Source organism: Genypterus blacodes, unplaced genomic scaffold (assembly GCF_046128005.1).
Source record: "Genypterus blacodes isolate CSIRO-AG114 ecotype Tasmania unplaced genomic scaffold, CSIRO-AGI_Gbla_v1 ptg000045l_1, whole genome shotgun sequence".
Taxonomy (NCBI): Eukaryota; Metazoa; Chordata; class Actinopteri; order Ophidiiformes; family Ophidiidae; genus Genypterus; species Genypterus blacodes.
Genome location: NW_027466858.1, coordinates 2,617,501 through 2,632,816, shown reverse-complemented (window position 1 = coordinate 2,632,816; position 15,316 = coordinate 2,617,501). Strand labels below are relative to the sequence as shown.

At 46.7% G+C, this 15,316-nt stretch overlaps 4 protein-coding genes and 1 long non-coding RNA gene across 5 annotated transcripts in view; 3 read left to right on the top strand and 2 right to left on the bottom strand.

The window, feature by feature from the left end:
- The first annotated feature begins 2,930 nt into the window (after positions 1–2,930).
- Positions 2,931–6,298, top strand: LOC143000195 (betaine--homocysteine S-methyltransferase 1). Its single transcript, XM_076149439.1, has 8 exons — positions 2,931–3,041; positions 3,799–3,931; positions 4,042–4,154; positions 4,286–4,477; positions 4,566–4,713; positions 5,056–5,238; positions 5,447–5,675; positions 5,779–6,298. The coding sequence occupies exons 1-8, from the start codon at positions 3,024–3,026 to the stop codon at positions 5,954–5,956; spliced, it is 1,194 nt and encodes a 397-aa protein (XP_076005554.1). The 5' UTR covers positions 2,931–3,023; the 3' UTR covers positions 5,957–6,298.
- A 415-nt stretch (positions 6,299–6,713) lies between these two features.
- On the top strand, positions 6,714–9,404 carry kgd4 (alpha-ketoglutarate dehydrogenase subunit 4). The gene is made up of 6 exons (XM_076149441.1): positions 6,714–7,014; positions 7,206–7,319; positions 7,569–7,669; positions 8,187–8,250; positions 8,515–8,708; positions 8,927–9,404. The coding sequence occupies exons 3-6, from the start codon at positions 7,616–7,618 to the stop codon at positions 8,942–8,944; spliced, it is 330 nt and encodes a 109-aa protein (XP_076005556.1). The 5' UTR covers positions 6,714–7,014; positions 7,206–7,319; positions 7,569–7,615; the 3' UTR covers positions 8,945–9,404.
- Positions 9,405–10,165: 761 nt separating this feature from the next.
- pdxp (pyridoxal (pyridoxine, vitamin B6) phosphatase) lies at positions 10,166–11,715 on the bottom strand. The gene is made up of 2 exons (XM_076149440.1): positions 10,917–11,715; positions 10,166–10,563 (listed from the first exon to the last, which is right to left on the bottom strand). The coding sequence occupies exons 1-2, from the start codon at positions 11,512–11,514 to the stop codon at positions 10,214–10,216; spliced, it is 948 nt and encodes a 315-aa protein (XP_076005555.1). The 5' UTR covers positions 11,515–11,715; the 3' UTR covers positions 10,166–10,213.
- A 574-nt stretch (positions 11,716–12,289) lies between these two features.
- LOC143000194 (UDP-glucuronosyltransferase 3A1-like) overlaps positions 12,290–15,316 on the bottom strand; it is a 3,727-nt gene continuing 700 nt past the window's right edge. The window contains exons 2-10 of the mRNA XM_076149438.1: positions 14,885–14,986; positions 14,612–14,732; positions 14,310–14,473; positions 14,047–14,211; positions 13,749–13,957; positions 13,510–13,655; positions 13,314–13,399; positions 13,021–13,240; positions 12,290–12,557 (exon numbers count right to left, since the gene is read on the bottom strand). Of these exons, the coding sequence (XP_076005553.1) occupies positions 12,290–12,557; positions 13,021–13,240; positions 13,314–13,399; positions 13,510–13,655; positions 13,749–13,957; positions 14,047–14,211; positions 14,310–14,473; positions 14,612–14,732; positions 14,885–14,986 (1,481 nt within the window). The remainder of the gene's footprint in view (positions 12,558–13,020; positions 13,241–13,313; positions 13,400–13,509; positions 13,656–13,748; positions 13,958–14,046; positions 14,212–14,309; positions 14,474–14,611; positions 14,733–14,884; positions 14,987–15,316) is intronic.
- LOC143000199 (uncharacterized) lies at positions 12,469–13,957 on the top strand. The gene is made up of 2 exons (XR_012963602.1): positions 12,469–12,609; positions 13,490–13,957. It is a non-coding gene; the product is annotated as an uncharacterized LOC143000199 (long non-coding RNA).

Here is a 15,316-nt window from a genome sequence, read left to right as displayed (position 1 = left end):
ATTGTTCCCAAACTTGTGCTTCCTGAGCTGCAGCTTTGTAGAAATTAAGCTTTCCACCTGTAAAACTGACAGGAGGGAATAGGACCACTGCTGCTGCTGCACAGACGTGGAGTCGGCTTGTTGATGGAGCTACAGGACGGATGCAGCTGAGGACATGCATGGCCTGACGAGTTCTTGCTGAATGATGTGATGTAACCAGTCTGGCCGGTAAAGAGGGGCAGTGATGTAATAATCTGTAGGCTCAACGTCTCTGAAAGCACAAAACAAACTGGTGACCATGAATATCTGATGAATCTCAAAGCAATGACTTACAGAGGAGAACATACATATGAAATAAAGATAAAGTTTAAACTGAGGGTCGCAATGATTGATCACGTAGATTGGGTAATTGATTTTGACCTGGAGAAGCACATGGCACCTGGCAAGAAGGTAAACCAGCAACTTCCTGCAGAGGAGACTGATTGGCACCTTAACGCACTTAAATCTCCTCTGCTAGGATTGAATTTGGCCTTTATTAACCTCATATGTAAACTCTGATTCAGTCAGATGCTCGTGCTGCTCTGTTTCTAATCCTCTGTGTTCCACGGCCATGACTTTTTAGAACAACTTAATTTGAACTGCTCATAATAAATGTTTAAGTCAGTGTAAACAACATACAGCAACCCTAGTGGTTGATGGAATGTGTTGTCAGGGAAAGTCCCAGTTGGTTGTGTGTGTGTATGTGTGTGTGTGTGTGTGTGTGTGTGTGTGTGTGTGAGAGAGAGAGAGAGAGAGAGACTGAAAACACCACAGTCTGATCTTTGCACCCTTGACCTGAATTGCAGCGCCTCTCGCCTCGTATATCAGCTGCAGTCGCTCACATTGTAAACAAAGTATACGGTTTGTTATTCACATATAGAAGCAGACTTTCACCGGCGTTTCTCTGTCTCTCCGTTTCTTTTTGCAATTTGTTTTTATTTAAGCAAACATTGTACATGACATACAGTTGTAGGATATTTTGGAGATAATTTTTTATATAGAAAGAGGAGAGAGAGAGCTAAAGAGAGAGAAGGAAGGTTGTATTATCACTACTATTGTTGTTATACAAAGACCCTGAGGTAGAGTACAAGTAGAATGGAATTGCAATGATGTCATAGGGTAAATACAGTCTTTACAGGATGATGTCAAACAGCAATGTAGGCAAGTACAAATCGCATCATAGGTTGTGATAGAGAGAGAGAGAGAGAGAGAGAGAGAGAGAGAAACAGAAAAAATAAAACAAGGAGAAGTAAGAGAAGTAAGAGAGAAACGGTTGCCATCTCTGATAGATAGGTCATATGAAGTGCTGAAGATGACAACATCTCTGTTTCTCTCTTGCATTTCTACACTCACACACGTGTTCGTTCATAAGCCATCCATCCTTCTTGTATTTAACTGTGAAGATATTAATGGGCATCAGATGGTCAGAATATGGTACCCTTGAATATCTGAACGCAGGGTAAGTGGTGATCGGTGAAGGGGAGCTACGCGAAGGCCGGGCCCTGGACTCCTGAAGCTGTTGTCGCTCATCCAGAGGCTGATAAGACTGAAACAAGCAGAGCCAAGTATCATCCGACGCAGACCCAACATGCGTAAGCATGAAAGCTCAGGGATTCACCCTCAACCCGACACATTCTGTACGTACTCACCAGTGCCCCAGCTGCACCTTGAGTTCCTGAGAGCCGGCTCCAATGTCATGCAGGCGTTCACGTTCTACCCCAGTGACGACAAACTGGAGAACAGGGGTCAGACTTTAATAATCGCAGTAAGAATCCGACTGAAGCGCTTCGGGCGGCGTGTGAGCTGGCGAGGACAGTGGCCAAGGAAGGAGACGCACTGGTTCTTTGAGCACGTGGAGGAGGTCGAGCGGTGCTGAAGACAAGAGGGACGTGGCTGTTTCTCTGGGCATCGGGCGTCATGCTGCAGAGTGAGCTGTCAGACTGGTCAGAGCCGGTGTGCGTTCTCACCAGAATCATGTCACTTTTTGGATTTTGGGGGCGAAAGTCAGTGAAGATAATTGTACATAGTTTCCCTGTTACCCGGTTTGACCCCATGACCTGTGTGAGCGCGGTCAAGAGGATGGAGGAGGGCTTGATGAAGGCCAGACTGAAGGTTCACTACATGATGCATTCTCTGGCCCTCCATCCCCCTGACTGCAGCTGCCAGGGATTCAACCACCTGCTGGAATGATCTGTCCCTCCCAGGGCCCGTCGTGACTACTGGGAGAACATCCTGCCTGCATCCGGCTTGCCCTGCGTGCCCGTCCCTGTCCCCTCCAGAGGGCTGGGGCGTGACGAAGGGCTGCAGTGACCTGATGCAGCACAAAGAGGCCACCAGCGCCCAGGAGATGAAGCACATGCTGGAGAAGCAGAGGAAACCCAAATCCTCTGCATGAGCGAGGAGAAGAGAGGTGGGGGAAGGGGAGAATTCCTTCCCTGGTCAGTTTGGAGTCAACAAGCACTTACAGCAGCAATGCTCAGGTGTCGGAGTATGACATACGTAAACCCCCACAGATAAAGCGTCATACCCGATTGTGTAAGAGTTGTGTTGCAGCTATAAACCATATACAACTGTTTTTTCTCTGTCCAGTTTAATCCATACCAAACATTTCACACATGTCGGGGATGCACTGATTTCCAAATAATGCATTCCTCACTGTGCCAAGTGTAAAAGGTCTGGATGAGTCACTTATAAGGCGTCCGTCTATTCAGCAGTGATAAAATGGGAACGCACAAACTAGCAGGAGCACAGATAAATCCGCCGCCGCCACAATTAATCTGGACTAAACTAGTACCGCTCACAATACTCTCATTCAGCTACGGAGGGGAGGGATGCCGGAGTAAACATGGCAGTTGTGTAACTCTGCCTGTTGCCAATCAGAGGAGACCTTAGTCAGACCCCTCCCCTGCTTCAGAGGCATTTATTAAGGCTGTCTGCCACATGCGGGTGTCTCTTCAACTGCTCAAAGACTCAACAGGTCAGGAGGTCCACACAGCTGCAGGACAATGGCACCAAACAAGAAGGTACGTAGGTGCTTAAGCTCCAGCATTAAGAACTTCAGCTTTACCAGGATCTAAATATAAAATACACTGATGATCAAATCACAAAATCAGTATTAATATTTAGGCCTGCTGTTTTCTGATGCACACCACCGCTGCATTGATTTGAACCACATGTTATTAGTATCATATTATTCATGTTGGAGGAAAGCATTGAACTCTAGGGAAGACCTGACTTCAGGTACGAGTTTAGGACAAAGTTTTGCACAAAGTTTTCCTCCGACTGTCTTTTTGGAATCCAATTTTTACACCCCAGTCAGTCCGTCTGCTGTCCAGCTGTCATCACACGTGTGATGCTTCTCTCTAGTCCCCGGGTTTATTGAGAGAGACAGAAGGCAGAGGGTGGGGTTGGGGGCCGGTAATGAGAAACCACTGACACTGAGGCATGTTACATAGATAAGCAGAAGTATCTGTTGTAACTGTTGAAGATTTTCTGGCTATTTTGGCAGGCAGTTGTGGGAATAATGCAAAGTGGCTTCACAAACTTGTTTCACCCTCAAGCCACAAATACACTGCACCCCCCTTACACACACACACACACACACACACACACACACTAGATGGGCCATGACGGAGTTTTGGCTCATGTCAGGTTTGGCTGATATTTAAACTCGGCTCATCTGTGTGTAACGTACACTTTGTGCTTTGCGAGTGTGACTTGCACTCGCTGTCATTGCTTCCTCTTGGTTCATAACCAAAGCCTTCAAATCTATTATTGCAGGGAATCTTGGAGCGTCTCAACGCCGGGGAGGTCGTGATCGGCGATGGTGGTTTTGTGTTTGCCCTGGAGAAGAGAGGCTACGTGAAGGCCGGGCCCTGGACCCCTGAAGCTGCTGCTGAGCACCCTGAAGCAGGTTAGAGTCATGTGTTTCATCCCTCAGGCTTTCTCACTGCAGATAAAGGTCCTCGGTTTAGCGAAGCCTCATAATAGCGCCACTCACTGTGTTTGCATAATGATTTTCAGTGCGCCAGCTGCACAGGGAGTTCCTGAGGGCCGGGTCCAATGTTATGCAGACCTTCACTTTCTACGCCAGTGACGACAAACTGGAGAACAGGGGCAACAAACTCACCTTCACCGTAAGATCAAACACTGTCTGCATTTTGAATAGAAATCAATTGAATCCATTTTGATCCGAACAATTTACAATTCTTGTCTCTGGCTTGTGTCAGGGTTGCCGGTTTGATTCTCTCCTTCATTTGCTCCTCAGGGTGCTCAGATCAACGAAGCCGCCTGCGATCTGGCCCGTGAGGTGGCCAATGAGGGCGACGCCCTGGTGGCTGGCGGAGTTTGTCAGACTCCATCCTACCTGAGCTGCAAGAGTGAGGTGGATGTGAAGGCCATCTTCAAGAAGCAACTGGATGTGTTTGTGAAGAAGAATGTGGACTTCTTAATTGCTGAGGTAAAGGATATAGATATGTATGTCCGCTCTATGTATGATCTGAAAGGGAGTTGTGTTCAGACGTGTTGTTCGTGTCTCTGTCCTGCAGTACTTTGAGCACGTTGAGGAGGCCGAGTGGGCCGTGCAGGTGCTGAAGGAGACCGGGAAGCCTGTAGCTGCTTCTCTGTGCATCGGACCAGATGGGGACATGCACGGCATCTCACCCGGAGAGTGTGCTGTCAGGCTGGTGAAAGCTGGTGGGTGTTTAAAAATCACAAGTTAGCTGCATTAAAGTAAATATTACAGAAATATATAAATATGTTCTGGATATGAGATCTCCATAATATTTCCAAGTGTAGTTTACTGAAACAAAAAGGTGGTTTGGTGGGACATCTTCCCCAGTATGCCTTATCTGTAGCATGAAAGCAGCATGTACTAAGATAGCATACAGATACCAACTAGTAGCCAGGAGATATGGCAGAGTTTGGTATTACTGGGGCCTGATAATGCAACAAGTAGATAGGAAACAGGCCAAAGTTAGTGTTTTCCTTCCTATTTTCCAATGTGTAGCTGTTAATCACCCATCATTTATCCTGTAGGTGCCCAGATTGTGGGTATCAACTGCCACTTTGACCCAGACATCTGTGTGAAGACTGTCAAGATGATGAAGGAGGGCGTGGAGAAGGCCGGACTGAAGGCTCACTACATGGTGCAGCCTCTGGCATTCCACACCCCTGACTGCAGCTGCCAGGGATTCATCGACCTGCCAGAATTCCCCTTTGGTAATAATATACTGTAATACGCCGAAACTCTGTTATGCAAGGAATGGAATCATGCTATATCAAAACTAGACTGTGTGTGCTTAACGTCTCTCCTGCCGTGTTTCCTGGTAGATGCACCTATGACCTCTACTGGGGTTACATGAAAATGAACATTTCCATGACACATCTAACCTGCAATTAAACGTGTGTGAAACTTAATCATTGCCAGGTCTGGAGCCCAGGATCCTGACCCGCTGGGACATGCACAAGTATGCCAGAGACGCCTACAACGTTGGCATCCGCTTCATCGGCGGGTGCTGTGGTTATGAGCCTTACCATATCAGGGCTGTCGCTGAGGAGCTGAGCGCAGAGAGAGGCTGCCTCCCTGCTGCATCAGAGAAACATGGTCTCTGGGGCGCTGGCCTGGAGATGCACACCAAGCCCTGGGTCAGAGCAAGGTAAGGATATTTGTGTGGTTAGAATAGAATCTTCTATTCTAATGGTATAAATATGGTATAACATGGTATAAATATTCTTTCCTCTGTCTCTCGTCCCTGACAGGGCCCGACGTGATTACTGGGAGAACCTGAAACCAGCATCTGGTCGTCCACTGTGTCCCTCCTTGTCCCGCCCAGATGGCTGGGGTGTAACCAAGGGAGACGCTGCTCTCATGCAGCAGACAGAGGCCACCACTAAGGACCAACTTAAAGTTCTGTTTGAAAGGTCAAAGACCCAGTGAGTCAGCCTGCCTCCTGTAGCCTCAGTGGCTGCATGTAACAGCCCTGACGTAGAGGTAGTGACGGTGGTTGGTGTTCACTACTTATAGACAGTATTAAACATAATGTGAATGCAAGTAACACATCAACATCCATCGCTCTGTCACCCAGGGGCCGAATCCTCACTTGAGATTGTTACTTTTCTATGCAGCTGTTTATGATACCGTGGTTTATGTGAAGCCACAGTATGTGTATACTGTTTATTTCAAGTTGGGAGTCCACAGAAACTTGGGACCTTTTCATTCCTCAGGACCAGTTTGTATAATAAAATCAGACCTAATAAAATATTTCAATTGGTCAGTTAACTGTTGTGGCGTACTTTCCTTCTATGTATATGTATCATCTCCAACACTGGTACATATGAGATGGACAGCGCAATGCACACACACACACACACACACACACACACACACACACACACTGATTCTGACTTGAACACCCCAACAAACAAACATGTTCCAAATGCAATGAAAGATACTGCTGAGAACAGCAGCCATCCGCCTTCCTCTCCATCAGACCTCACAGCCTGCTCAAAAAAGTAGGAGGCACATTGAGAATGAACGTTGAACCTTGGGAAAAGTTGAAGAAATGCAGTGCAATAACGTGTAACTCCAGCAGATGACGAACACGGTCCTCGCACTTTGTTGCGACCGTATTTACGAAGAGCCTTACAGAAGAGATGTGTCAGTAATTTTGACTCTAACAATGCTATCTGATTGAGTTACGCGTGGTTAACTGTCAAATATTTCGCTCCTATTGGTTTAATTGCTCTTCTTTCTAAATTTTCGTGAAGAACGTTGGGATTTTAACACATCAACGACCAGCAAAATTAATAATAAACAAACGCACTTTAAATGTTTGGTACGGCGACACATCTTTCCGTGTTATACACTCTCTGGTGCTTTCCGGACTTACCATTGGACCAGCTCTAGTCACGTGGTCAAGTTAACCTCCGCAGGCCTGCTGTCAGTCGACCTCCTTCGTTTTTTTAAAATCCAGCCTGACTGAAATTAAAGATAGGGTATGTCCTGCCTTTGCTAGCATAGTAGCCTGACATTGACATATTATGTAGTTATATGCTGTGTTTTTATCCAGATAATGTGACAAATGTGATACGGTATAAGCCTCAGTATCCGAATTGTTCCTCAATATGATTTTTATAACCGATGAAGGTGTTTTATTCCTCTATTTTCGGATATCCTCTGTTGACAGGGGGCTCCAACACGGACTCATACTGTAGAATGGCCTGATTACTTGAAGAAGCGGGACACTTGTTTGTGTTTAGGACAACGAATCCATCGGCAGTTGTTCACAGTCGCCATAGAGGTAAATGTCTGCCTAAATTAGCCTTTTTTCGGGTTATTTGTTTGTTGTTTGTTTCTTCTTCTTCGACAATAAATGTGTGTTGGAATGTATCTATCTGTATGACTCGTCCATGCTGTGGCGCATCTCATCGTTCGGTTTCGACAGAGATGCTGTATTGTCACAAACCGCATCCTATGGACCGCTCGCTCTCTGCTTATGGTATAGAAGCTTTACATTAACAACAGCGCCATCTTGTGTTGTGTGTCGCAGACCGCAGGCATTTTCCTTAAACCCGGAAATAAAGCAGTGAGGTCATCATGGGAAGCAAAGTCAGCACCAAAATGGCCGCCCCCGCAGCGCGAGCGATACAGGTAAACGCCGCTCTTTTTCTTTTAAAATAAGGCTTCTCTGTCCGCGCTGAAGCGGCGTGTGTCGAGTTCAGTCATCCGGGAAAGGTTCCAGACTATATAGTATCGTGAAATGTTGTTAAAGTATTTAGGTGTGGCCGGTTTTCGGTGATAAATCCCGTTTTACCCTTGCTAATGCCCTTGTTTCAGCTGCAGCTCAGCGTGTTGTTGTGTTGTTGCCGTTTGAACAGCAGCAGAAACGTTTTACTGAATAAGTTCAAGATGGAGGTCAAATTTGTTCCGTATGATTTAGACTCTAAAACTGTCATCCCTGACCGATGGAGGCAGAGTTAGGTTTGACTTGAAATAGCAGCGGGACGTGTTTAGTTTCTGCTTCCTCCCCACCAAAGATGCAGGGAATGTGAAGAAAGCCGCTTTATGGGCTGAAACTTCTTTATATTCAAATTATCTTTGACTAACTGTGTGTGTGTGTGTGTGTGTGTGTGTGTGTGTGTGTGTGTGTGTGTGTGTGTGTTTTCAGGCTGTGCGGCCTCACGCTCCTATGATAAAGTTTCCCAACAGACTCGGCATCACAAAGCCTAATGGTGAGTGTGTGACAGTGAATAAAAGCAGACTTGTTAACGTTAGATATATCTGAAACAAAGTCAGTTAACTTTTAGCATATTATCTTATCTGACAGTGGACTTTAGTGTAGCAGCTCTTCTTTGAACCTGCACGTTACATATTAATCAGCTTGTCGTGTCTCTAAACTGCTGTGTTGAGTCTACATCACCCCAGCCATGTTGGAAACAGATTGTGTATATTTCTATTTCTTGACTGCTTACGTTGTCGTTATCTTTCTTTTCCAGTCCAAGACATATTGAAAACACTAGCGATTCCACAATACACCGCTCCGAGTGCCCCTGCAGCTGCTGCGCCTCAGCCACTGTCGCGACCTTTGACCCAGATCTCTGGCACACCGGACACTCTGGCCTCTGTTCACTTACTCCCTGCTCGATACCGCAGGAGACCCATGAGTGTGGATGAGATGGATTATATTCAGGTGAGGGACCGAGTTCAGACATGATGTCCTAAACTGGGCCAAGAGCCTTCACACACACACACACACACACACACACACACACACACACACACACACACACACACACACGCACTTTGACCCTTTTCAAGCTACAGGGGGTCGTTCAGCATTTATGGTTGTGATTATCGTGCATATTATCTTAACCTATAGTAACACAACCATGTGTATTCTTTCCTCAGCGTGGTGGACCAGAGTGACGTGCAGAGATTCAGAGTCTGCAGCTGAAGCACTTCTCAACTTAATCCTGTTCCTCGGCTCAAAGGAGCTTCACTGCCACATCAGATATCTAGAATAAAGTTCTACACGAGTCATGTCCACAAGTTATATATATTTATTTGAAGACATCTTGTAGATATATTCTTCATTCTTCTTTGCAGCAAAGCCACACTTGTTTCTTGTTTATCCTTATTTATTGGGGCTGATTGGTTGTTTGAGTTAATGCTATAATAACCGGCCAACTCAAAGATTCACGCACAAAGCTTCTGTACTGGAAGGTTCATTTGTTCTTCATGCTTTCGCTGCAGCAAACTGATGTATATGAGCTTGGAGCCAAACAAAGCTACAGAGATGCTGGATATGAAGTTCCATTAGATACTAAATGAAATGGTATCCATGGGAACGACTGTATTCAACAGATTAAAAGAATATTGTATTTTACTGAGTTGCTCTTATGTTTGTGATGGACAAATCTAAACTGAAAGGCTGAACAGCTTTAACACAAAAACACTATTTAGAGTAAATGTTATGTATTTATTGATATTCTTGCAGACATGCACCATATGCTAAACACATACAACAGAGAAAATTTCACAACAGTGCAGTATGATCGGCAACCATGAGCGTGATCTCAGTTTAATTATGTGAGTCAAAAGACAGATTTACAGACATGATTGACAGGTCAAGGTGAATATTCACTCTGCCTGTTTGGATGGCAGATTGTCATCTCTAACCGAGGAGATCGTCCATCACTGTGGTGTGTGTGTGTGTGTCTGCTATCACCAGGAGTAACTAAGGAGGTCACACTGAGGCAAATAACATGAGAAAACTCTTTCCATTTGGCAAGCAAGTGGTCAGCTAGATCTCAACATGAATTCCATCACAGAACGGTTCACTGGTTTACAAAAATACCTCTGGATGTGCAAAACCCAATATCACAAACTAACATTACATTAACTGAACTTGTTATGAAGAAAGTGCAATATATTGATATAAACATCAACAAGGGGCCGTCAAATCACGAATGGGCACAACACTGGAGGAAACACTGAGGTATGCATGGACACTCTGAATATCTGGGTTACAACATTCCATCCTAGGTGTGTTCTGCTTCTGATGTAGACGCCTGGTTATGTGGGAGTGGTCACAGTCTCTGTACTGGTATCCATGGGCGAGTGTTAGGGTTTTTTTTCAAACACGGGACAAACCATTGCACTTGAGACGTAATTGAAGAGAGTGGACAGAATCACTCAGTTGCTCTGTTTCTCCTGTTCCTCCTCAAAAGCAGGCAAGAAATCTGCAATGGTGTCCACCACGTAGTCGGGCACCAAGTTGTGTTTAGTGGATACCTCACTCTCCTTATACTCCTGGGCCTCCTCCATCTGGGACACCCCGGTGAGAGTGAGCATGGTGTCCAGGCCGCAGTTGGACCCAAACAGCATGTCCACCTCCAGGCGGTCCCCCACCATCAGGCACTGGGCCGGGTCGACCCCTCGGAACTGACTGGAGATGCACTCGAACATGAAGCGGCTGGGTTTGCCAATCACAGTGGCCTTGCGCCCTGAGGACACCTCCAGGGCCGCAGTGAGGGAACCAGAACCTGGGGGGGGGGGGACAGAGACACAGCAGGGTTGGAACAGAGACAAATGCAAGGAGTCTTACTTAACTAGCACTGTTAATTGCTCAGCTATTAAGCCTGGAGAGAGAGAGGTGAGGGGGAAGGGGGTTATCTTCTGATTAATGCTTAGGATCAGCTGTCTTGCACGTTAAAGCCCAATTGCTACTGTCAACTATTTTGAAAGCATCAATTTAATACATTTTAACTTGCAGGGTCTTGCCATAGATCTATCAGCTTACACTGGAGGAGCACAGCAGGGTGCAACGACTGGGGCCTTTGGTTGTTTCAATCACGCTGCTGCAGCTAGATCTAACGACGCCATGATCGCTTCATACCTGGTAGTATCCTTCCACCTGTCAGTGGGTGCCAGGGGTCGTTGTCGGTGGCCAGGAACAAACAGTCCGGGTCCCTCAGGTAGCAGGAGGCTTTGGCCAGTTTGAGAAAAGTCAGTTTGTCGTCGTGGCCCACCAGCACCGCTTTGACGTCCGCAGCCAGGGCGCAGTCGTAAATGGTGGCGTCCGGAGCGTCCGTCTCCTCCACGCAGGGGATGCCCGCCTCCCGCAGCTCTTTGCGCATTCCGTCGCAGCCGATGACGAACACCTGGCCGCGGACCTTGACCACGTCTCTCAGGTACAGAGCCGAGCAGTAGGACGAGCTGAAGATCTGCTCCAGGATCACGTCGGTGAAGCCCAAGCGGGAGAACTTGTGCACGTAGCTCTCCCGGGGCCTGGTGCAGTTGTTGGTGACGAACACAACGTGTTTGCCGTTCCTGATCAGCGAGTTCACCACCTTGGCCGCGCCGGTGATCGCCTTCTCTCCGTGCCAGATGACCCCGTCGCAGTCGAAGAGAAAGAAGTCCTTCGCTTCCAGCAGACTACGAATCTGCGCTCCGCGGATTTTCTGGCAGCCTTTGAAGCCAAAGGCGCCTGCCATCCCGGCGCTTTCCTCGGATTCCTCCGTTTTCACCTGCTATTGATTCCCCATATTGGAACCTGGTGCATAATATCACGTGGAAAGCGGAAACGTTGATTACAAACGCAAAACCAGCGCCGAGAATTCACATTGCAGAGTCCTTGGAGCGATTACACCATGGATGCGCTGTGCTACATAAACATTGACATCTAGCCACGCCCATCCCTGTCGCCCATTGACCAATAAGGCTGCAGTTCTCCAACCAATCACGTTCGTCGACGTCATACGCTTCTTCTCAACAGCAGTCTTATGATATTAGAGCGCGCCCCCTGCTGGCTGCCACCAAAACATGTTCAATAAGGCCCTTAACCTTTCTGCAGTACTGACCGTCAAATCAGCACCCGGCTTGATTCAATGTAGACTAGAATCATGATAGCAATGCCATTATTTACATTTACAGAATCTTCCAGTTTTATTTTCTGATTAAGCTATTTACACAACACTTTTCTTTTCTGACATGCCTTACAAAGTTTTACAAAAATGCAAAGATCTACTCATAAGCATTCAACATTAGACCCACAACCTCTTTTTCATTTAAAATATTCAGATTCAACAATAAAACTGCAATAAGTTCATAAATTCATGTAAGGTTATATATTGTATGTATGTATAGTAAAGCTGAGATTCGCAGGTGGTGCTTGTGGTTATATTTCATACTTTAGGGCAATAGTTCTAAATCAGTGTCACAGTGCTGAAGCATAAATCTGAATAGAGTCTCTGAGCAAACACAATAAGATTATTGTTGTTTTTTGTCTGTATTCACACGTCCCCTGTTCTTACACAACACCCAGCAGAGAATCACAGGTCCAAGAAGCCCCAGAGACAGAAGAAGCACCAAGTCCAACAGGCATCCCTGGTACCACGGCTGGGTTAGTGAGACTGTGCGTAGGTGAGCTCCGCCTCCACTGTGCAGGATGTGCTCCACCCACTGGACGAGGCGAAGGGAAGGAGGAACGGGATGCGAGCGGTGGATCCTGCTGAGGGACACGGCTGCAGACTTGAAACTAGAGGGAAGGAAATGGACAGAGAAAGAGGAGGAGATGTGATCACAGAAAGGTATCAATCAACCAATCAATCAATCAATCAATTAGGGCTGCACCTTTTTTTTTTAACGATTAATCTACAGATTATTATTTCGATTAGTCAATTTATCTATAGATTATATTTATTACGCAATGTAACAATTATTTCCCCCAAAATAAATATCAAATTTATCTCATTAATATATATAAGAGATGCAAGTCAGTTTGCGCTTCCGCACGTCAGCCGGAAAAGAGCTGCATGCTGCCTGCGAGCCACATGTCCGCCACCCCTATCCTAGTGCATCATGCTTGATGGGCGGGGACACAAAGTGATGCCGCCTTGACACCGCCTTGACACCGCCTTACCTACCTACCTACCATTCCATACCATCCATCTATCCCTCAATCCATCCATCCATCCATCCATCCATGGCTGTTATCTTACCTTGTGTCCTTGATGAGAGTGTGAATAGTGGTGCTGAGTAGCTCCCTGGTCATGTGTGTGGGAGGGATGGTGAGGCCCAGACCCTTTGCTTTGGCTCTCACCAAATTATCAAACTGGTCTCCAAACAATGGGATTCCCAGCACAGGAACAGCGTGGTACACTGCCTGGAGCAGACTGTTCTGTCCACCATGGGTGACAAACAGACTGACTTTACTGTGACCTGGGGGAAGATAGAAATATAAGCAGGCTGTTGAAATGACCCAGAGTGGACACACACTGGGGCCTGTTCCTACCCAGCAGGTCATTCAGAGGCAGCCAGTCCATCAGCCGCACGTTATGAGGTGTGTCCAGGTGAGGTGGCCATTTCTTGCGGTCATACCTGAGTTTAGAAAGACACGTTAGAGGAACTTCCTGTGACAACCTGAGATCACTTCAGACTAACAAATGTGTCTCTTTCTTTATGGAACAGATAATTCGACCAACATTTACCTCCAGATCACCCCCTGAGGGATCATAGAGAACCCAGCCACCATCTCCACCAATAGATGATCGACTGAGACTGAGGAAACCATGGACCCGAGTGTCACAATAATGAAACCTGCCTCTTCATAATCAGAAATCCACATCTCAAGATCCTAAAAGGTCCAGAGAGTCAGAAGGAGAGAAGCTTGTTTATTGCTAAACTCTCTCAAGAGAAGTTGAGAGACCAGAACAGACCTGGTCCTGACCTGGTCCAGGGGTTGAGCAGGTTTGTTCAGCAGGCCTCCCACCAGCACTGTGTAGGGCAACAGGGGTTGGGGGAACTCCAGGGAAAAGTCAGTGTTGAAGGCCCAGAGTTCAGCTCCTCGGTACAACTCGTCTAAACCACCAGGAGGTGAGCGTGACTGTAGGTGGTGGTCAGCCATCTCCCGAAACTTCAACCAGACACGCTCCTGATCTTTGGGGAAAACACACACAGACAGGAAACATTATGTCCCCAATATTTTTCGAGCGGCAAGTTACTTTTCTGTCACACATCGTTCTTACTCATAGGAGCCAGAAGAGACATGTAGAGGTTCTTAGCCCGATCCCAGAGGTCCATGTGGTCGCTCAGCCGGGAGCCAAAGACAGGAACGTAGGAGACTGGACTTGGGAGGCCAATGGACATGGGACGGTTCAGAGAGCCCGCAAAGAAAGCAATGTAAGGGACACCTGGAGAAGAGGACGTGGGGGACATTTTTACATTGTTTGAAAAAAAAAATCGAACCTGGAAATTGGCAGATATATAATGATGTTGAGAGCAGATCTACCAAGTTTGCGTGCCAACACAAAGGAGCAGGGGTGGAAAGCATCAACAATGGCGATGTCATAGTGTTCTGTTTGGAAGAAGGACATCAGGTCTTCATCCCCGAGCAGCTTGTCACACTGATAGGACCAATGCTCCAACAGCAATAGATAGCTATTAAAGTTACTCCTGAGAGAAGGAGAGAGGCAGAGGGAGAAGGAGAACATGAGCAAATGGTTAGCCAGGGGTGACTTGTTCTGTTACTGTAGAACTGGACATCACATCAAGGCTTCATATCTCTGTTGCCATAAAGCTGTGTGAACGTACCGTCCCTGTAGATACTGATTTTGTTCATTCAGGAACCAGATGTTGAATTCTTTAATGTACTGATCTCCCACAGACCAGCTAGTGGTCCTGTAACTGTCCTTACGTCCGTCGTAAGAATAACCTGGGAGGAATTCAGCAGGAGCATGCTGTCATTTGTGTTGCTCTGGCTGTGTGTGTGTGTGTGTGTGTGTGTGTGTGTGTGTGTGTGTGTGTGTGTGTGTGTGTGTGTGTGTGTATGTATGTGTGTGTGTGTGTGTGTGTGTGTGTGTGTACCTGTAATAGCAGGGTTACCCTGCTGTAAGAACATTTGGACCTCATGGCCATGCTGGTGGAGGTTATGGGAGATCTCATCAAATGCCAAGTAGTGGCTTCCTCCTGGAGAGGAGAGGAGAGGAGAGGAGAGGAGAGGAGAGGATGTAGCGACTTCAGGAAACAAACTAGAAGTCTCTGAGAGGCTGAGGCGCCTGATTTGATTTGTCCGACTCGCTATCACAAAAGGCTCCCTGAGGCACTTCAAAATGTGTTCAAATTACTTTTATTCAAGAAAACATCAACTTCATCATGTGCACAACGTTTTATCTACATAATCACAGCGATCAACGTTAATGCCAAAGTGCGTCAGTGCGATCAACAACTAAATTCCGCGACACACTCACTCTGCACAGGTAAACAGCTGATCATGTGTGTCTGTGAGTGTCACCGCTC

Bases quoted from the DNA above. Each gene is read 5' to 3' on its own strand.
- LOC143000195 (XM_076149439.1), top strand. The intron at 3,932-4,041 runs GTTAGAGTCATG...AATGATTTTCAG, and splicing joins TGCTGAGCACCCTGAAGCAG to TGCGCCAGCTGCACAGGGAG. The intron at 4,714-5,055 runs GTGGGTGTTTAA...TTTATCCTGTAG, and splicing joins TGTCAGGCTGGTGAAAGCTG to GTGCCCAGATTGTGGGTATC.
- kgd4 (XM_076149441.1), top strand. From the start codon at position 7,616: ATGGGAAGCAAAGTCAGCACCAAAATGGCCGCCCCCGCAGCGCGAGCG. The intron at 7,670-8,186 runs GTAAACGCCGCT...GTGTGTTTTCAG, and splicing joins CCGCAGCGCGAGCGATACAG to GCTGTGCGGCCTCACGCTCC. The intron at 8,251-8,514 runs GTGAGTGTGTGA...TTTCTTTTCCAG, and splicing joins CGGCATCACAAAGCCTAATG to TCCAAGACATATTGAAAACA.
- pdxp (XM_076149440.1), bottom strand. From the start codon at position 11,514: ATGGCAGGCGCCTTTGGCTTCAAAGGCTGCCAGAAAATCCGCGGAGCG. The intron at 10,564-10,916 runs GTATGAAGCGAT...CCCCCCCCCCAG, and splicing joins AGGTGGAAGGATACTACCAG to GTTCTGGTTCCCTCACTGCG.